The sequence below is a fragment of the Anguilla anguilla genome, chromosome 10, assembly GCF_013347855.1.
Source record: "Anguilla anguilla isolate fAngAng1 chromosome 10, fAngAng1.pri, whole genome shotgun sequence".
NCBI classification, from domain to species: Eukaryota; Metazoa; Chordata; class Actinopteri; order Anguilliformes; family Anguillidae; genus Anguilla; species Anguilla anguilla.
Window position 1 is genome coordinate 21,500,965 of NC_049210.1, and position 23,025 is coordinate 21,523,989.

Sequence of the window (23,025 nt, forward strand, 5' to 3'; positions counted from 1 at the left end):
ATATATTTTTTAAAATAATTTTACAACATAAGAACAAAAATAACAGTTTTAGGACATACAGACTCGTCTCACTGTTTTATGATCCTTACTTTTTTCCGGGGAAAAAAAACTATGGTAGCACAATGCAACAATGCATTTAAAATGAGTCTTAAGCATGTTTTTACAGAACAGAAGTATTAGAAAATGGTCTTGACTGAGGAAAAAAAATAGCACATCCTTGCAGAATGTTACATAATTGGATGAGAAAGTGAGGAGTGCCTCTCGCTCTGTAACTCAGGGATATTTGAAGGGCGGCAAGGGATGATGTAATATCAGGGCGTGGTCCCGAGCACTGCTCTGCGGTGGACCCGTTCCCTGGCACCGTTACTGTCAGCAGGCAGAGTCGCTCCTTGAACCGGCCATCTGGACTCTCCCACAAATCACATTAAAGTTTCAGCACTGGGAATACATCATGCCAAATGAATCCCGCCTCCCGGGGCCCTGACAGTTGAAAGGGGCCCTCCGCAGTACGGCTTTCACGGTTGGGAACAATCCATTTCGGCTCCAGCTCTCGACGATTACTCTTGACAGGCTGAGCGCTGAGCACTGTTCTCTCTGTGCAAGGTTAGCGTGCTCTGTCTGGTCTGTGCTAAACATGGCCTCCCATGAAGATGCGGAAGGCCGCCACGAATCACGCGGGCCCTTTTCGAAAGGCTGCCGAAGCAAACAGACAGAGGCTCGATTCTCTCTCTGTCCCTGTCTCTCTCTTTCCCTTTCAATCTGTATCCTTCCTCTGTCTCTACTGAGAGACAAGGCAATGAAGCATTTGTACGAACAAATATGATATGGTTTGCAGATAAATAATGGAAGAGCTACACAGTTACAAATATATGCTTTAGTTCTACACAGACTACAGACAGCTATTAAGCTACACTTTTTTTCTCCCTCAATCTCTCTCTCTCTCTCTCTCAGAATATACATATAGAATTTTTATATTCTCTCTCTATATATATATATTGTGTAATACAGTGCCTGGAGAGCTGCTCAGATACAAACTGCTTTTCATGACTACAACAGCTCTCTCTCTCTCTCTCTCTCTCTCTTTCCCCCTCCCTCCCCCCCCCCCCCTTCTTTCTCACTGAAGGCCTGCAGGTCATCTTCCCAGAGTATCTCCAGGAGAAGTTTGTGCAGTCAGCTCTCAGCTACATCATGTGCAACGGAGAGGGGGAGTACGTATGCCGGAACAGTCAGTGCCTCTGTCAGTGTTCTGAGGAGTTCCCACAATGCAATTGTCCGCTTACTGACATACAAATCATGGAAAACACGCTTCTGGGGATGGCCGAGTCCTGGGAAACCTCCTACAAGGACTTTGAAAACTCAGGTGAGAGTAAAAACCCTCATAATAGATAGAACATTGGGAATCTTGTGTCTTGTACGAATAAGAGCCCGGGAGTGTAAAAACTCAGGTACAGTAGGAACCCATGGAAGAAAGCACAGGTCAGTTAATTTTATAGCTACTGCATCCAAATGTGCATAAAATATACAGAAATCTAATAATACAAACAAAGATCATTCTACATTGCTCTGAAGTGGTTCTCTGTTTTGAGATTACCGGGTCATTTATATAAAGGAATGCCCATCTGGGGCTTTACTTCAAGATGGAATTTTTCATCTCCTTTTGGGGAAGTCTAAGGGAACAAATACCTCCCCCAAATCGAGTGTCGCCAAATACACGGCGGTCCTTGATGTAAGTAATGGGTCAGCAGATGGAGACCGTGGTGTTACATTCCCTTCTTACATTAGGAAGGACATTTTAAAACTGCAAAGCCTCCCAGCTGCTACAGACTTCTGAAAATGATTTGCTATTGAATTCAAGCTCTGCCTTCAGTCTACTCACTGCCCTTGCACACTGTTTGCCACTATTTCATGCAAGGTGCTCTCCCTTTACAAAGACCATACTGTGTCTGTGTTAGTCCTTCAATTTGGTTCACTTCAGAAGTTTCATTTTATGTCAAACCCCATGGCTGGCTGAAGACTTTAATTATTCCAGCCAATCAGAAAAACAGCAGCGTGATTTATTCACTGCCCCCCAGCTCTTTTCGACAGGAAGACCAGCGTATGTTAATCACTGAAACTCATATCGGTCAATTCTCCTCCTCTCTACCGACAATGTTCAAAGAGCATGTTGCAGACTGCCAGTGATAAGCTGTTATTTTGTCCAAAATGAACCAGCTAAAGAAAGCAATCACAACTGAAATGCAGTGTATTCATTCACTCGCTCCTTCCTTCAGCTGGGAGACAAGGACCCATAGGACATCAACCAAGCAAGTAATACTAATAATAATAATAATACAGCAGTCCTAAAGCTGAAGTGCAGGACACCCCTCATTGAGATGTTTTATTTTACAATTTTTTTAAAACATTTAAAATATTTAACAAATGATGGCTACACTTTTCAAGTACAGCACTGATATAGGGTGAAGCCATCTCCACCTACACACCAATGTTGACACTGATTCGTGCAACAGTAAATACCTTAAGTGAATTGAAATCTACTTAAATAACTTAACTTAAATACCTGAAACCACTCCTACACATAGCTAAACCTGTTCAGCTAATGGCTTTTGTGACCACAGATCTTAGAATTAGCATGCACTGATAGGAACTCAGGAGGGCTGGTAAGGGACCCAAAAATAGTTCAGTTTATGAATGTATTTGACATTAAAATGCAATGTTACATTTTTTTTCTTATGATTACAGAGTGAGGCATAGGACAGACAAATAAAATTGTTCGGTGAGAGTAGTTGGAAATATTGTGAACGTGGCCGTGAGCAGGACATAAAACTACCTGCTGAGTTCTACCTCAGAGGACTCAATCCACCCACTGACATGCAGCATGACTTCAGTTCATATCAATGCACGACAGCTATGATGGAACACTCAGCAAACATTGGCTAAACTGGAGAGGGAGGGACTTATTCAGCCAGTTAAACACGAGGATGATTAGATGGCTGGATTTAGAGAGTCATAAGTAACTTTGGCAAGACACCAGGGAACACCTATACTCATTCTGATAGGGGGTACAGCTCTTTACTGACCAGTCGGGACCTTGATGCAATGTCGCTTCTTAAAGATGTATGGGCTGGAGTTACGTGGATGAACATAAAATTGTCTGTTAACGCTTGTTTTCTCTATGGTGTAAACATATTTATCGATCCCACGGCAGAAAAAAATAGTCATAACATAGCTGCATAAAGCAAATATCAAATATATTTTTACAATCTTTGTGGAGTACAAAAAGAAGTTATTCCTGAGAGGGCAGCTACAGTGTCCACCTGACATGCTGACTGCTTGATACATTATTAACATGCAATAAAATACCGCATAAAAGCTGGGGGTTATATATAACAGAGGAGCTACAAACTAAACTCAATTTTCTCAGAAGCACAGAAGTATTTCTGCCAAGAGAGGAAACACAAAAAACAAAAATCAACTACAATCTCATTAAAAAGCAGTGATGTAATCCTGACAAAGGAGGAGAAACGACTAAAGAATGTGACACTTGTAAATCGCCTCCCTCGGGCTATTAAAGTAAAGTGATTTGTAGTCAATTTCAAAACTGGCTGAAATGGAATTCAGGGATTGGAATTAGAAACAGTTAATATATTTGATGCTGGTGGTGAGTGTGTACTTCTAAAACTCTCTCTCTTAAAGATATTAAGTCTCTCTCTCTCTCTTTCTCTCTCTCTCTCTCTCTCTCTTTCTCTCGCTCTGTATCCATCTTTCTCTCTCTCTCTATCAGATGAGTTCAAGTCATTCCTGAGACGACTCCCTTCAACCCATTTCCTGCCGGTGAGTAGCGTTCACCTGCTGTGGGGAAGTGACTGGGACCTGCAGTCCCGCTACCGCCTCCTACAGAGCTCCCTGGAGACGCAGCGGGCCAAGATGCAGCGAGCCGCCCGTAAGCTGTTCGGCCTCAGCATCCGCTGCCACCACAATCCCAACCACCAGCTTCCCCGAGAGAGGTGGGTGCCCCAGCAGCCCTGCTGGCCAGGGTTGTAAACTGTGGAGAATTCAGAGAAATTTCCATTTGACTTTCATGGTTTCTGTAAGAACTTAGTGTTTTTATATTCTGTTATCAATTGCCGTTGACATACACTTCCAAACACATAAAAATATCAGAAACATCTAAATGTGTATCCTTTGAAGCAAAGCTTCAGTTTAGCTACAAAAAGTAGTTTTACACTCTTAGTTTCTGCTTTTGGTGCCAGATGTGGTGATTCCCGCATCTCAGAAACGGCTGGCCTCCAGGGATTTTCAGGCACTATAGTCTCTAGAGTTTACAGAGAATGGTGTGATAAACAAAAAACTTCCAGTGAGCAACAATTTTGTTGGTGAAAGTTCCTTGTTAATGAAAGAGTTCAGAGGAGAATGGGCAGACTCATTCAAGCTAACAGAAAGGCCACACATGCTCAAATAACAGCTGTTTACAACAGTGGTCTGCGGAAGGGCATGTCTGAACACACAACGTGTTAAATCATGAAGTGGATGGGCTACAGCAGCACCACACTCAGTTCCACTCTTATCAGCTAAAAACAGGAAAATGAGGCTACAGTGGGCATGTGATTACCAAAACTGCATGATTGAAGGAAAAACATAGTTTGGTATGAAGAATCACAATTTTTGCAGCATCAACCAGATGGTAGGGTCAGAAGACATGGTGGGCTCTATCTTACACTCGGCGCAAAGCGGTGCCAAGTGCAATGCAAGTGTCTTTGCTAGTTTCAGACCGACGCAGTTGTCATTTTCCCATCCAGTCCCCACGTTGTTTAAATAGAAAATGTACTTGCACCCTTCTGAGCGCCTGTGGGTGTGTTGGTCTTAAAATGAGGTGTGGTGAGGCGTATCCTGGAGATGACACCCTGATTGGTTTATTTCATGTTACGCCCAAAACACACCTATGATTAATTAAGAGACTAAGTACAACCCCTTTGAACCATGCGCCTTACTTTGCGCTCAGAGTATCCACCGTTAAACTAGCAAAAGTGGATTTGAACATGTCCTAAATGCACTTGCGCCATGCGCCTTAGACCGTGTGCTTAAATTGTTAAAATATAGCCCAAATAGTGTTAATCAATGGATCCGTATGTCAACAATTCAGGCTGCTGGTGGTGGTGTAATGGTGTGGAGAATATGTCTTTGCGCATAATAGGCCCCTTAATACCGACTAAGCATCATTTTAAAATTTCACTTGAGCATTGTTGATCATGTGCACCCCACAATCTTAATTTTTTCAAATAGATACTGCTAGCAGGATAGTGTGAAATGTCATCATCTAAAACTCCAATGGCCTGCACAGTCCCCAGATCTCAATCCAGTAGAGCACGTTTAGAATGAGGTGGAATGTGAGTTTTTTGCGGCAAGAATATGTGGCCAGGAAATCTGCTGGAACTGCATCATGCTATCGAGTCAATGGGGACCAAAATATGAATGTTTCCAGCACCCTTTTGAATCCATGTCACAAATAATTCAGGCATTTTGGAGGAAAAGGGAGGTCCTACCTGGTACTAGATCACAGGTTTACATAAAGACGTGACCACTGACTGTATGTCAGCAAGCAGACCTGCACTTGCTAGCCTCTAAGTGCTTCAACTGCAATGGAAAAAAATAAAATAAAGAGATAAACCAATTAAGACATTGTTTAAAAATTAAGTATCCTTTCCAAGGAAAAAAAATCCATCATTTAAAATCTAAATGTGCAATGAGTGATTCAATTTAACTTTCAACAATTTTCCCTGCAACCAAGCAATTACCTAATTTCATGACTTATTTATTTAATTAGAAGATGCCTTATTCATGGCAAACAATTTAACATTTTACATGGCATTCATTTAAACAGATGAATATTTGCTGAAGTTAGTAAGTCAGTAAATATGTGTAAACTGTATGAGGGTATAATATCACTGCTCTATTTGGGGTTTAAGTTAAGTTCACAGACTGCCAAGCTACATGCCTGTCAATTTCCTTACATATTCAAAATCTGTCAGTCAGTCATCATCCATGTTCCAATCCTATTTTATTGGCATGTATTCTTTTTTATTTTTACATTTAGCTTTCATAATATGCTATGACAGCAAACGTGCTGAGGGGCCAGCAGTACAGAGAAGAAAATAGTAGCCGCAGGGGTGGAAGAAAAAAGGAGATTTATCCTAAAAGTCATATCACACCACAATTTATGAAATACAAATGTGTCTTTCTGAATTAGTGGGTGCTTGGTTGTATCTTCTCTACTGCCACTATTGTACTATGGATACATATGAAAGCAGAGTACAGGCAAATGTATGCTTTAGCCAGCATATAGTACATCTTGCTCGGTGTATATTCACTACATGGGAGCTGCTGCTTCTACACTGAAATGTCACTCAATCAGTTAAATTACTGTTTTCTTTAGAACTAATAGTCCTGACTTTTTTGACTGTTCAGTGCAAATATATTGAAAAAGAAACAAGCTGTCAGCTAGCTGAGAAGACAAAAAAACACAAAAAACAGAAACGTTTTATATTTACATGTACTGTATTCACATTACAGGCACAGCTCTGTAGCTGCTACACGTAAAATGTAACAGTTGGCAGGCGTCTCTGTAAGAGTCTGCATGCTGATGAATTTTCATTTTAGCTTGAAGATGTCAGATCAATAGCTTTAATGAATCTGCAATGATAATATTGGCTTTTTGATAGCTGGCTGGGACTGGTGTTCGATTACCTCCCTTGAGCCTACAGTATGATTCATTTTCGATGCAACTCCTGCTTCACTACATGACTCTGGAGGACTCAGTGGGACTGTCTAAGGAGGGAGGGACTATCCAGAATTGGGTTATCCGGAACAGGGGAACACTGTTTATAACCAGCAAGTTCAACATTGTCACATCTTTTCAAAATGCTGTTATCAGTCAACCTATGAATGATGAGGGCATGCGATCAGATTTATAAAACGGGTGACTTCAGAAGTGTCAGTTCTCTGTCAAAGCCAGCCTTTCCAGTCCAATTTTCCTCAAAGCTGAGTTTAATATACTCTTTAATGATGGTCTTGGGCAGAGTCGGGCTATGAGGGCTGTATCTGTTTCTGGTTTTCATGCCAATTTCTGGCCTAAATTACTTAATTAGCCCTAAAATGTAGGCCATCTGACATTTTGGCTATATTTCTCGATAAGCACATGAATGATAGCCAAAAACTGTTCTTATGCCCCTATATGAATCATTTTACTGTGATATAATCTAGGAGTGATCCAGCTTTAGTGTCTACAGCCAGTTAGCTCGTTTAGCCAGGGTAATTGGTGGAAACAGAAACTTGCATACATACCAGCTTTCCAGGACTGGAATTGCCCATCCCTGTTCTAGGGTCTAAAAAAATCTTTGCAACCAACTGAAAATTTTTGCAACCAACTGAAAATCTGTAAATGAATCTGTAAATCTCATGCCCTTTTGGTAGGTTGACATCTGACCACAGTAATGCGGTCAGGATGGTATGTTGCATGTTATAATTCAAACTAGAGAAAGGTTTTATCCTTAATCGCATCCATAATGCATATTGCTTTAACAAATGTCTGAATATATGAATTAATCTCATGAAACGCTGTACAGTGTAGGTCATGTTTAGTTCCCCTAGATAAGGATGAGCTAATTGTGAATAAATGATGTAATAAAATGCATGTGGAAGTCTCCTCTGAGCTACACACGTGGCCTCCAAGAACCGTGCTTTAATTCTCAAAAAAAAACTTTTTTATGACTTTGAAAGGTGTTCACATCCACCGTCTGTTGCAGTAAAAAGTTTCAGCATCACTCAGGGTACATAATAGCGAGGCAGTGAAAGCAAGCTCAAACCAACTGACATAGTTTGCCAGGTCTTTTAGCTGCACAGATAAAAGTGAGAGGAAATTAGCACAACAGTCTTAGCCTCCTGACGTGTTCCCACTTAGGATGTCAGCATCTGCTCACCCTGCGACTGTCAACAGCGCATTACCCTCCTGTGGTAATGCGTCCCTTCACGCTGCGACGATGTTTGCTTTGAAAACTTATCAGCACGTTGGTGTGTATGTTCAACACACTTCAGAGCGCACATCAAGAACAGTTGGAGGCTGTGGTGAGGGGAAGTGTCTAAGAATTTAACGGAGGGTGAGTGATGAAAGCGGATGCATTCTTGCTGCACGCACTTCAGAATAACAGGTGTCAGGCCCACATTACAGAGCAATGTTTAATTAAAAGCTGCTCCATCTCTGATCACCACAGAGGTGTGATGCACTGTGGTGGTGCAGGAAGAAGGTATTAAGCAGGAGTATGTTTTAAATGTGTCATTTGATTTCTCTGTAAAACACTTTGTGTTACATGTATGTATGAATGGTGCGATACAAATTAATTAAGCTGTTATAATAATTTACCAGAGATAAACCAAAAAAAGGTTTGTGCTCCAGTGGGAGGGATGTTGCCTTTTTTTGGTTATTGCATGCAAGAAGCCATTTGTCTCTCCAAACCAGTATCTGAGTTATAATAATTTCTAATCCGGACATTGTGCGCTTCAGGATGAAGTTGTCTGTGGAGGAATTTAAGAACTTAGTAACACGAGCTGTGTCATTGGCCTTTTGCCCTATAGTGCCTCTAGTGGTAAAATATAATTACTGCATTAATCACTCAGTCAATCTGAGAGTAAGTGATGGACTCTGATATCTGCAGTTTACTGTTTCCACTTTCCTCCGTCAGTCACAGTTTAAAAAAAACAAGTTTTTCTTCTGTGGAGCTTTCTTCAAGACAGCAGAATGTCTGAAAAAGGAAATAATCCTCACAGAAGTTAAATCCATGAAATATTTCCACCAAAATCTTAAATCTTATGTACAAAATGATCTGAAAATTTTCACTAAAATCTTAAATGCAAATACTGATGAGATTCAATATATCTTTATATATGTGCAAACTGATTTGAAAAATCTTTTTTTATTGCGTTACATTTTAACGTGGGTTCATTTATTCATTTGAAAATTATTGCTTTAGGCTACTTATACATCAGCTCTGGCTGGCTCTTCAAACTTAATTACAAACAACATACATACACACACACACACATACAGGAATAGTGGGTGCATTAAAAATAAATGAAAATGCATGGCTGTGTTGAAGCATGCTCTGAAGACGACAAGTCAGTATTTTGAATTCTGCGCTTTTTCAACAACCTAAATGTGTGCAAAGTAGAAACTATGCTGAGCACATCCTCGGGTATTAATGGAACTCTGGACAGCTATGCGTAAATGATGCATTTGTGTAAGGCTCAAGTAGTGGCTTTCTAACTGTTCCGAACCATTACAGGGACACAAATGGATACTCTGAGTTCAAATTCAGATTTATTCAGCCTGCTCTGGTCTCTTAAATAAATGAAAAATAAAAAATAAATAAATAAATAAAGTGAAAAAGTGGCTGATGAGGGATTTCACTCAAATCGTAACATTAGTCTTTTTGTCCTGAATGTCCATTTGCTTTTTTAATTTCCAGAATAAATAAAATAAAAGCTAGTTTACTTCAATAATGGCAGGCCACTGTAATTGCAGATGGCTGCTGTTGGTAATCTTTCCATTAGCAAACATTTCAATGCACTGGAAGAGTGTAACTGCAGTTACAAGCTCTGTACCTTTGCACCCTTCTGATCCCCATACTTCGTATCACAGAATTAGACCACTTACTGAATATGACATTAGATAATCTTAGATCACATCCCAGACAAGCCCCCATTCGTTATAATGCATTCCTTTGTCTCAAGTATATTTGAGCAAAATTATTAGCAACAGTTGGAAAAGACTTAGCAGTGTCTCCAATGTATTCCCTAGACAGGTTCAGTTTTATCATTAAGGTGCACGTTATGTGTTGTTATTTGCTGTGACACTGAAATATTAACTAAACATTATGACTAAATGAATACTGATGAGATTGGATCTGTTTACTGGAATCTCTTGAAAACAAAAATAAAATAAAAATAGAAAGCATCCTCTATTTTCCAGAGGAAAACCCATTGATTCCATTATTATGAAAGATTGTGCCACTACGACTGACATATTATTCTACCTACTGTGTGATTCCTAGGATAAACAATGTCAGGTGAAAAAATAAGACAAGAATGTTGTGAGGGGCCTTATTTTCTTCTCCTTGCATAGATTATGGCTCATGCTGGGGATGGTTTAATGATTTGGAGGCCCCAGTCAAAGACCAGTGTGAGGCCCTTCTCTGCTATACTTAGCACAATCATGGCTAGTAGTGAACAAAAACTATTTGGAGGCAGCACTTCTCTTTTAACAAAGCCATATAATTATAGGACATGCTGAAATGAAAACTATAACTGTTCTAACTAAAGGACTTCAAATGATCTCAAATGGGGCACGAAAGTGATCATAACTATAATTGTTAATTTTTTCGATACAAAATTAGAGTATGGGTTCTTTGGTAAAATATTTGAACACCCTCTATTCTCTTGAGCGGAAAAGTCCATAAATCCTCTAGTGTGTGTGTGTGTGGGCAGCTAGTTAGCTCAGTTGTAATCCTCTCTGCTTCAACTTCAGCTGCTGTTGTGTCAACATCACTTTGCACTGCTTGGTCTGTTTTTCTCTCTTTCTATTTCTCTTCTCTGCTCCACTCAGAAAATGATCCATTATGTTTACTTTGATTTGGTACAAGTACAGCCTGTGCATGTAGGCCTTAGGTCAAGTTGTAATAGTCCATTTAATATGGAATGTGTATCTTTGCTAGGCTATTTTCGCCAATAGCTAACTAGCTAACATTCAAATCCCATTGCAAAATCAAACACTAGTTTTTGTTTTACTAAATTTTTACCACCAACGCTTGCTGTTAGTTACATCATTCTGTACCATGACGTGTTAAAAAATGACACGTGACATTGAACAACAACACATGCAGGCATATTTCCCAGTGATGTTTGCATGTCAGAAAAATACTACTGCCAAAGTAGCTACCACAGATTTAATGGATGTTGTTTCCAATACGTTCTCTGTGCAAGGTTGCCATGTTCACAGACTATGATTTTTATTTTTATTTTTTATGAGCAACCATGAAGTTGATAATATGTTTGTTGAACTAAGGGTAGGCCTATATAGTCTAATAGGTTACACCTGAAGTAACAGCTTGGATATTAGTTATTCACATTTCTCATGCTGTGTCAACATTTGGTTGTGAAAGTTGGAAAGAAAGGGTGACTACAGTTTTCTTTTTAATGTTTCTGCAGTTTGGAGGAGCTAAGCATCTCCTCTTTTCAGTGGCGTATAAAACTCCAAATATTGTAGCAATTTCAGAGACTGACAGACCAGAGTTGTGTACTATGAAGTGAGATTACGGGGTTAGCAAGCTACAGTAACTCAAGCTTTAACCCTGGGTTTTTCATACCGTATCATTATACTGACTCACTTTAAATTGGGATATATTACCATGGTAATTTATGCTGCACGGGGTACATGGTTCAGGGCAGGTTATGTTCAGGCTATTGGACTGAGACATAGAAGCAGCATCCTGTAACCAATAAAGTCCTTGAAAAAAGTTGTCACCATTCCCGCAGGATCCCATAGAGCTCAGGAGTGTTTCTGTAGAGCAGATATTATTTATAGAGCAAATTAACCCCCTGGCTTTCTCCAATGAAAAAGATATAGAAAGATATTGATATATATGAAAGATTTTCAACTAAAATAATACAGAACATATGCAAGCTTCTTGAACCCCTACACAGCCATATCTACTTCCCTTAACTATGGGACAATGGCCTGGGCCTCATAATTTTTGAGTTTATGAATAAACACTATATGGGAGCGTGCACAGAGCTTGATTAACAAAACCCGTGTTCACCTAGCAAGTTGATAATCACCTCCATGATAATGGTTAAGCCCGACTGCAGTTGTTAGGTTCTGTCAAGGCAGCTAACGCAAAGGAACCCTGGGTACATTAAGCCTCCTTCGTAGTAGGCCATACCCCCAAGGTGGATCTTGTTACAAAGCTATGGCGTGTTTATTAGACAGCAGAAACATAACTAAACAACACACTGGCTGGACTGGGCGAGCTGTGGCCGTAAGCACCATTTATACACCGTTTATACACTATATCAATGATTGTCTAACTAGACTGTCTAATTGCTAGCTAGAATGAAACCAGGAAGTAAACACTGAAATTATGTATTACCTACTGAACAAGATGCAGTGGCTAGCTAACTAGCTAATCACCACTGCAATATGTTTTGAGGACAATTCAACTGATATTGTTAAGAGCAAGCCACATTTCTTTTACAGTGATGCAAAAACAAATTCCAGAGGCCCTTTGGCACAGGAGGCTACAGGCAATTGCCTAACTGTGCCATATGGTAAAACCACCTATGGCCCCATGTGCTGAAAAAACAAACAACACTTAGTTGTACTTTCCATCTCATTCTCCATAGTGGCTTTTACACAGCCATGCATTTTTGGGGAAAGACGAATGAATACAAAAACAGTCAGCTGCATGCTGTTCTCAAACATCTCAGAGTATTTTTTGTTAGAAAAATATGCAGCATATATTGAGTCCTGCAGCCAAACAAACAATACAACTTTATAAACCCAGCATTCCTGGTTATGTAGAAAAAAAGCTATTTCATTGCTGGCAATGTGCTCCTTCTTGTCAAGACCACAAGAAATAAAAAATAATAACAAAAACAGAAGCTTTTCAGTAGTTTCTAGCCTTGTCGATGGTCACAAGTTGCAACAAAACTAGTTTGAACACATTTATTATGCATGCACATGAGTGAAGTGGTATATTTCTGTTCAACAACTGGGACTAAGTGGCACAAATCAATCAAAGCAAGTGGCTTGGTCTTAAGTCCCCATTACACATATAAGATAGCATTATCTTTGAGTCTTAACTTATTTACTTATATGAAAAAAGAAAAATAAATGTTGCAAGTTTGTGCACACATACAAGCATGCCTTCTGATGTGGGTGTGTGTGTGTGTGTGCGCGCTGGAATAGTGAACATATCCCCTGAGTTGTAGGAGTGAGCAATATATGGATTTTATCATGAGCAGCACAGTTTCCGCCATTATACACCTTTTGATGAAAATCATGATCGCCATTTCCTGAAAAGCTACTACTAATCATCCAACATGCTAACTGTTGTTGCTTGTGTGAAAATTGATTAGCTGTAATGATAATTCAACAAACCGTGATGAATTTCACCACTATACTGAAGAACTGCAGTACAATTATATAGTATTTTCCCCCAATATATTTGTAACCTATGATATTTTGCTGAAGCATGGGTTTCTGACAGTATACCCCTACCTTTGAAATCATTGTTTTCATTATGAAGAAATGCAAGGTTCATTGTTGAAAAACTGATGTGAAACGTCTGAGTTTTTAAAACACTAAGCAAATTATGATATCATTTGACCATAGTGACCACATTTCCCCCGAGGGTTACCTCCTGGAGGAAGAGAGACTGGACAGGTTGAGAGGCTGCAGGATAAATTGGATAAGTCTTGGGGGGAGGGGTGGTTAGTGGTTAGAGAGTGAAAGAAACAGTGAGAAGAGTTTTCTAACCTTGCAATTAAAGTTTTATTTTGGCTCCCTCAAACAAATCTTTTGGAACTCCAATTGAAGGTCAAAAAGGACATTTCTTGCAATTTTCTCTAACTATTCAACACATTTCCTTTTGTGAGATCAAGGAATGAATGTTTTCTTAGAGCAATCAGTGTTTCCCATACAATGAATTTATTTTGGTGGCTCACCCACATAGTTGCTTATTTCTATAAGCACACTGCACTTATGTATTCATAATGTTTTCTTTAAAATGTCAAAGTGACATAGCAGACTGCCATTTTGCTGCATGAGCTGCTCCTCCCTCTTCTAGCCGGCAAATGTAGAGAAGAGAAGGCACACATCAGTGTGTGAATGCGAACATAATTTGAAGGACAATCGTGTGACTATATCTGTGCCACGTAACTAAAATATTTGAAATTTTTTGAAAATATCTAAAATTTAGCCATTTTGGGTGGACCGCAACAGCGGGGCCAGCCCTACAAATGCAAATGTCTGTGAGTGAGTGAGTGAGTGAGTGATAAAGTTGGCATGCCTGTGACGTCGGCCGGTGGTCCAGCCATATACTAGGTTTTAGGGGAGGGTCGGGGAAGCAATGGAAGACAATGCCAGAGTGCATGCTACTAAAGTTTGTTAGTAAAAGCTTTTTGAGAGGATGAATAATTACTTTTCTTGGATGGCATGGATCCATTTGAAGACAATATCGGGTGAGTTCGTTTAGTCTTTGAATCCATCATTATGCTGTGAAATAGCTAAACCATTTGTATTGATAGTATTTCAGTTTCTCTGCAAACGCGCGAAAACACACTGGTATAATAAAACAATGACGCTAAATGATGATATATATATATATATATAGTCCGCTTTGTTCCGTTACTACCATAATATAACAAACTGTCTTGTGTCTACAGCTGTAGTTTCTCGCTGCAATTACTAATATTGAATATAAACAAAAGACAAAATTTATGCTGAAGTCTGCCAATGTCTAAATAAATAATATGGTACTCTGCGTGCAGCATGGAGGTAGCAGGGATGGCGAGTTGATATTTCGTTTTCTGTTTCGTTTTTTCTTAATGTCGTATTTATTATTTCAAGTATGTATTATTATTCTATCTGTCTCTGAGGCACTCTGAAATGTGCATTCTCTGCTAAGCTGAGCAATGGATTGGAATATGTGTTTGACGCCTTTTTGACTGGACCGCAATAGTGGGGCCAGCCCTACAAATGCGAATGTCTGTGTCTGAGTGATGAAGTTACACCATTGGTCGGCCGAGTTATGAAGTTACACCATTGGTCGGCCGGATGACGTGTGTTAGGTCCAGCCATATACTAGGTTTTGACCTGGTCTTGTTATGCATCATTTCCTCAAAAGAGCGTGTACTCTGCCCTAGGCAACGCTGGAAAGTTATTAACATTATTTGGATTGATGTTAGCTAGCATGAAAATGAGCTAATGAAAATGTCATCTCCTCACTTTTGACAGTGAAAGTCTGACAATTCTCAAAGTCAGCCCGAGTCTGTAGGGACCCGAACCCGACTTGGGTTTGGGGCAAGAATGTATGACAATTTTTTCGGGTCGGTCATGGACCAAACAGTATTTTTTTTTTTAAGTATATGTGTGTGTATTTAACTCACATTTTTACATGTGAAGACTGTCCATTGTGCTGATTCCTGCTCTTTGAGTCAATCAATAACCGACTTTCTCTTCTAAAATGTATGTTTAATCACCCATGAACTCCCTCTAACTAACCGATTATATAGCTTCAGTGCAAATGGCTTTTTGTGCACTGCCTACGCACTAACTTGATCAATTGGATTATGATATATAGGAATGGGATGGACGCGGGGGATATCCTATCGACGACGAAATAAAACCAACAAAAGCAAAGTCAGAAAAAGAGCAGATAATATGAGTGCGGAATCATAAATAAAAAGCAAGCTAGCGATGGGCGAATATGTTCTCTTCTCTCCGGAGGGAAAGGGAAAGACAGATGAGGTATTTGAATTGGTTGTCGACTCAGAAATTTAAAGGTTACCTGGTTTAGATTCATTTATTTTTAATATAATATTTGATTGTATTTAAAGTATTGTATGCTGTGTGATGAATAATGATAGGCCAATAATAGCCATATTAATACAAATATTCACAACAGTAAGTGAACCACACAACAATAATTAAATAATTAGCAATTATAACAATAATAACAATAATTCAATCTCGTTCTAACGAAAAACACATCTTAAAAATGTTATTACCTACATTGCGACAAACTCAATAATAATATAAATAAAATCAACTGCTTGCTTTTGGCAAATTGGTTTACTGCTCAATGTGAAAGTGATCTGTTTTAAATAAGCACAGAAACAGACAAATAACAATATAATTAACAAAAAACCATGTGCATGTTTTAATATATGTATTTTAATATAAAGCATTTTGTTTTACTGAGTGCATCTCTGAGAGTTTTTAATAATGGGTGTGTGTTTTACTCAATCTTGCTCCTACTAGAAGGATGCCACACTTCTGTGTTGAATGTCACAAGTTTATGAACTTTTAGGCATAAGTAAATAGATACAAATACATGAGAGTGCATGGTGCCCTATTACATATTTTATTTCCTTGATAGAGAGATTTTCTGTGTCTGTTGTGTCTGTTTTGTTGGATGTGAGATCTTCACCTGAACACAGACACTCATACACAACCCCTCTCACACACTCCATTGCGTTTGTCATTTCACAGTAAATTATATTAATTTTCTTTCTGCTCCCACCACGGTAGGCAATCCAAAATGTTAATAAGCAGGGACATTTTAAATACAAGATATAGAACAGAAATATTATACAATTCTTGTTTTGTCTTTTCAATTTTTTGTTAGCAGGGTGGGTTTATCTGTCATTCCTGTTGCCGATGTGAGAATCTTACCGAGTAGATTCATTTGCATGTGAAGTTGACCTTGTCCTGTTCCTGTCTCATTAATGAGGTGTGACTATCTTAAACAAGTGCGTAAGTGTTCACCCTCATCTAACGAGACTGTCAAGATGACAAGGGAGGAATCTGAGGGTTGGGGTGGAGGGGGTGATGCATTCTGAATTGTAAATAGCGTTCTCACTACTGGAAACTGTGTTTCGGTTACAAACACTGTACTAAAGGCATATGAGATCAAATATTCACAGACAGGACTGCACATAACAGCTTCACTCTGGTGTGAAAATTGGCCGTGCGGTCAGCTGTACCCCTGACTCATGACTGATGCTAACTGGCCTTGTTTCTTTTTTCGGCCCACAGAACTGTGCTGCAGTGGTTGAACCGGGTCCAGTCCTTCCTGTACTGCAACGAGAACGGGTTCTGGGGCACCTTCCTGGAAAGCCAGCGGACGTGTGTGTGCCACACAGGCGTGACGCTGTGCCAGCGACCCATCCCCTGCGTCATCGGTGGCAACAACAGCTGTGCTATGTGCAGCTTGGCCAACATCTCGCTCTGTGGGTCCTGCAACAAGGGCTACAAGCTGTACCGTGGGCGCTGCGAGCCACAGAACGTGGACTCGGAGCGCAGCGAGCAATTTGTCAGCTTCGAGACCGACCTGGACTTCCAGGACCTGGAGCTCAAGTACCTCCTGCAGAAGATGGACTCACGGCTCTACGTGCACACTACCTTCATCAGCAACGAGATCCGCCTGGACACCTTCTTCGACCCTCGCTGGAGGAAGAGGATGTCGCTGACCCTGAAGAGCAACAAGAACCGCATGGACTACCTGCACATGGCAATTGGGCTCTCCATGAAGATCTGCCAGATGCGCAACAGCAGCGTGGACCCCATGTTTTTCGTCTACGTCAACCCTTTCAGCGGCAGCCACTCGGAGGGCTGGAGCATGCCTTTTGGGGAGCACGGCTACCCCCGCTGGGAGCGGGTCCGCCTGCAGAACACCCAGTGCTACAACTGGACCCTGTTGCTGGGAAACCGCTGGAAGACCTTCTTTGAGACGGTGCACATCTACCTGCGCAGCCGAGCCAAGGTGCCCACCACCCTGCGTAACGACACGGGGCAAGGCCCAGTGGACTTGTCGGACCCCAACAAGAGGCAGATCTACATCAAGATCTCGGATGTGCAGGTGTTTGGGTACAGCCTTCGATTCAATGCCGATTTGCTGCGGAGCGCCGTGCAGCAGGTCAACCAGTCCTACACCCAGGGGACACAGTTCTACTCCTCCTCGTCCGTCATGCTCCTCCTCCTGGACATCAGAGACCGGATAAACCGCCTGGCCCCGCCCGTTGCCCCCGGGAAGCCGCAGCTGGACCTCTTCTCCTGTATGCTGAAGCACCGCCTCAAACTCAACAACAGCGAGATGATCCGGGTCAACCACGCTCTGGACATGTACAGCACAGAGATCCTCAAACAGTCTGATCACCTGACCACGAAACTTTGCTGAGGTCTAACTACAACTGCAGCAACAGCCACAACAATGACCACAACTACAACTAAAAACAGCAAAAACTGACTTTGACAACAGACCATGTCTTTTTTCTTTTTCCATTTATTTAATTAAAAAAATAATATTTTGCCTTCTTTCTTGGTTTTTGCTTTTTTGATGTAAAATAACTTTGTAAATGTAATTATTAAACAAATGAAAAAAAATGTAAAAAGAGAACATTTTAATGGGCGAGAAAGGACTAACTTTAAACCATTTAACAAGAAGACTGTACCATATTTGTCGAGCATGTCTGTCCTTTCCTTTAATGAACATAAAGAACAATTAAACATTGAATTGTGACTAAGAGGCCTTGAATTTACTCCAGCAGAACAAACAACATGAATACTGCCATTCCTAAAGACTAAAGCTTTATTAAATCCAACTAATAAATCAGAATTAGATCAGGGCTGGTTGCATAAATCCTATTTATTGTGCTTATAAGACTAGTCTAATAAAAATTAGGTAGTTGCATAAAAAAAACAGGCGGACAAAAATGTAGCCTACTCACCCCCAGGCTAACTGAAGTTAGATGCTTCTATTCTGTGTTAATTGTAAGGCAGCTGGCTAATGCTATCAAGTTCATTCTTCAACAGAGATCCCTCGGTTACAATGTGTAGAGCCTGTCAGCTTTTGGCCTATGTGTCCAATTTTTGTTTGCATTTTGTTGTTGTTTCCAACTTAAACAATGTTTAAATTTTAATTTGGCTTGGCTGCTATTTAGTGTTACATGTTCAATGCAAAAGCAAAAGCTGTCTGCTGCTTCCCCTCCATTTGTTAGTACTGATCTAGTGCGTGTCTTGCGCGTATGCTGGTGTAAGCCCTTTGATGTTTATTAGCAAATGTTATAAAATGGGCTCCACTTGAACACCAGTCTGTTACTTGCTTGGCTTATTGCTTTGTAAAGCAGATGCTTATGTTATTAGCTATGCTTCATATTTTTTAACTTGCTAGCTAGTGTCACTAAGCCTTATAAACACAAGCTACTTTGCTAGTTGACTACCAACTTAAAGCTGCTATGCTAAGTAATTTAGTTTCTTGGAGGAAAGGACAAAAATCAGTGGTGGGTTTCCCAATGCCTCTTACAATCAATCTTAAATAATGTGGGTTTCCCAAACACATTCATAATGAAAGCGTCTCATTACTTCATTCTTAAAGTTACGAGCCGTCTAGAATCACTCGTTCATAGCAAAGATCCGTTCACATGCGCTTTTGATTAATGCTTACAATCACAGCCTACAATGACCAAAAAAGTGTAGTAGTCTCGTAGTCTCTTCTTTTTCATGTATATTGAGAGTAAATATTCTATTTTTAAAAAATTAAATATATATACCCGTAAAATAAAAATATTTGAATATGATTGGGAAGGACCGTGTATTAAATTGAACATAATAATGTTACATTGATAACTTGATTATTTTTAATCAAATTAGGCATTGTGATATTGTCTAGTCAAGTCTAAAGTCATCAAATTTGTGACTCGAGTCCGACTCGAGTCCAAGTCATGTGACTCGAGTCCACATCTGTGGCTAATAATAAGCAGGTAACCATCTCATTATTATCTTTCATTAATAAAACAAATTGCTGCACCTCTATAATTGTATAAATAAGGCCAAAACATTGCCACCACTTCATTGTGGAGAAGGGTCTAAATTGCCATGGCTGCACTTCAGAGAATCCTGCACCTGAACTAAACGTGCAGAAGAGTATGTTGACGGTGCTGTAATGTTGTGAGAATGAATTCTGCAATCAGGGTCAACTTAAATCCACAAATAATTGAAAAGAAGTCTTAAATTCCTCTTAAGAGTCCATCTAATGATTGTGTTTGGGAAACCCACTTAACTAGAGAATGTTCATTACTTAAGTACCTCGTAAACTCACTTGTTAATCCTAAAATCCAATGTTATCCGGAAACCCACCACATATTATGTGGTTAAAAATTTCTGTTCAACATGACATGAGCTTAAATCATTGGGTATTTCAGTTAATTTAGCTAACATTTGCTAACTACCTGCAACTGTAATGTAGTGCACTATAATGTTACTGTAGCTGCTGCAAACTGAGTATGTGCGGTTAAGAGTCAGTATCTCGTGGCACTTCCTTCTATCAAATATTCTACGAAATACCTCACATGATGGAAGAAAAATGCCATGTTAAAATGGCTTTTTCCAAATGTAAGTTTTTAAACCAAGATGTTCAAGCAATTTACTTTAACCTATGAAGTTTTAACATCTTCCCTATTTTCATATGGAAGATGTTAAATAACATATAACATATTCCATTTTTCAGTATCTGCCAATAAAGCAAATTCAGCTATGTGAAGGAGATGTATGTAAGCCCTGAGTAAAACAAATGTATACAATCAATGAATTTAGAATACCCCGATTTAAGTAATCGACTTCAGGTTGTTTATGCAACCTACCCCAGTTAGTAATTTTACTGAAGCAAGGTAGGGATGTAAAAGTTGTAAAGTGAAAAAATAAATGAAAAGTTCATATATAATTGTAATATTTTTTGGATGACCTAATTATTGACCTTCTCCATGAGTGCTTTGGCTGGAAAAAAGGACTGAATGGAAACCATACAATGAATGAAACAATGAAATGTGAATTGCTGTCTGCATTTTATGCCCAGTGTGGTGCTGTCTGCATCATACTAGATGCAAAAAAAAAAAAAACAACAACAAAAGAAACCTTTAAGTATAACTAGACTTGAGAGTTTATTTTCTGTACAGTAGTTCTCTTGGGAATGTGCATTAAAGATAATGAGTTGCTGGAGCATTGAATGGGCACATCACATTACAGTTATTGTGAAACATCACTGAATGGTGGCCAGTGTTTCTGCACACATTCTTAACTTGCGATAATCAGCCACTGAGGACAAATAATATATCCAAATAACATGAAAGAAAATCTGATCTGTTATTTCAAAAGCCAAATTGCCATTGGCGTTCTTTATATCATAGATTAAGTACAAGTTCCAACTGAATCATTTGAAGAAAACACAACATTTATTGCATTTTATCTGGAATTCAGGAAGCGTTGTTGGGCGCTATGGGCTTTTGGGTTACTACAGCCGTCAGTAAATCCATGTCAGCAGTGGAGTCCAGCAACAGCAGGGGAGATACTAGATGTAAGCCTGGCATAGTTGAACTGAGAGTCTGTGCTCTTTAATCCTGAGGTCGCTGCTATCAGAGGATTCCACACTCAGTGATTCCCTTTGATATTCAAATGTACTTTTGCTGACCAGACCAACATGATCCAAAGCCATGCTACAGCCGGAGGAGCTGGCAAGCCAAGTTGTTCTCCTGTGCTGTCGGAATTTTCCAAGCATTTTCATTTCTTGGCATTATGAATAACAAGAACAGATGTCCATTGTGAACAAAATATTCAGCCCTGTGTTTTTAGAATTAAATGTTCCAATGTGATGGTCACTTTTTTCTTAAGAAATTCTGTTACCTTGAACAAACCTTTGTCGTGGTCTTGGCTTTCAAAATATGACTCTGCTATTCTGCAGTTTTCTGCCTCAGAGGTGGATCAAGAGTTTTCTCTAATTAAAATACACTAGTAAATGAGTTAATAAATGATAATTAAAAACTACCTATAAATGTAGCCTGTTTGAATCTTTATTGACAACCTATTAGTCTAAAGCAACAACATAGTAAAAAAAAAAAAAAACCAACAAAAAATAAAATAAATAAAAAATACCTTAGAAAACATTTATGTAAGATTTATTGTACGTTTACCAATTAAGCCCACCCAAATCCAAGTTTAGATTTTTTTTTTCATATATTATCAAATTTATTTTTGCCGATAAACTTGTGTCTCATTTGAAGTTTTATGACCTGATTTATAACCTTTTTAACAATTCAGATTAAGAAATAGATTGAAACATGTATCAGGACTGGGCTTAATTAATTAAGCAATATTAATTAAGCCAATAGATGTTCCAAATAAGCCCACCTCAGAAATTATTGAAAGAACACAGTAAAGAGAAAATATAAAGACTATTGAAGATCTACACCCCTTGGACCTTTTCCACATGTTATTTCATGTTTTTGTGTCAGTGGCAGATACCAACCCCTTAACAGAAAATTAAAAAAAAAACAAATGCTTTGATATGTGTGCGTGATAACAGAATACCCTTAAAACAAACATAACTTGACTGACATAACTTGTAACTAGCATTTAACATAGTTTCACACTTAATCGTACATTGTCCTGATTAATCATAACTCAGTGATTTCTTTGTCAACATCAAAATGCTGCAGAGAGGTTTCTAGCTGTGCCTTCTTGATTAAGGTGGCTCTAGCATGCATGGATGCAAACTGTAATTTTTTAGACACTTCACAAGGCAACACTTCCGTTGTTCTGTTTATCGCTGTGTTTAATTGTGGTTATTATAAGTTAACTGCATGCCAGTGTAATCAAAACATAGTTGTCTTGCCATGTATTTCAAAAATTCTTATCAACCAGGCTTAATGGGGGCATGGTGGGCTTAATTGGAAAAACTGTGTTCTATGATTAAAAAGTGGGGATAATAAATTCAAATAAAAAAAAAAGATATTTAGAAAACAATTATTTAAGCTATTAAAATAAAAAGCAAGCTGCAGCACTTTGTAAGGTGAGTATTGATTATGTTTGCAGATATTTATATTTTTGTACATTCTTCATGGAAGGAGTAGTTTTTGTGATGTTGTACTAATTCAGCTCAACTGAGACAAATGCTATTTCCTTAAAATAAGGCAATATTTGTCTTATACATATATGATATAATCTACAATTATCAAAACATTCATCTATTTTCACATTTAAAAAGCAAAGAAAATGCCCACATGTCATCTTCTGAATGTCTCCATCAGAGCAAAGTTTTGCGCAACTTTAAAAAAGCCCACTGGGATTTATGTGCACGCACTTCTCTAATTCAATAACAATAAATACAATCGGCTAAGAAATCAAACTGGCATGGATACAACAAGTTG

The 23,025-nt window shown here is 39.1% G+C and overlaps 1 protein-coding gene across 1 annotated transcript in view; it reads left to right on the forward strand.

Moving 5' to 3' along the window:
• LOC118206854 (BMP/retinoic acid-inducible neural-specific protein 1) overlaps positions 1-22,594 on the forward strand; it is a 136,910-nt gene extending 114,316 nt beyond the window's left edge. Inside the window, exons 6-8 of the mRNA XM_035379986.1 lie at positions 1,124-1,360; positions 3,782-4,004; positions 16,865-22,594. Of these exons, the coding sequence (XP_035235877.1) occupies positions 1,124-1,360; positions 3,782-4,004; positions 16,865-18,005 (1,601 nt within the window). The 3' untranslated portion in view covers positions 18,006-22,594. The remainder of the gene's footprint in view (positions 1-1,123; positions 1,361-3,781; positions 4,005-16,864) is intronic.
• The last annotated feature ends 431 nt before the right edge of the window (positions 22,595-23,025 follow it).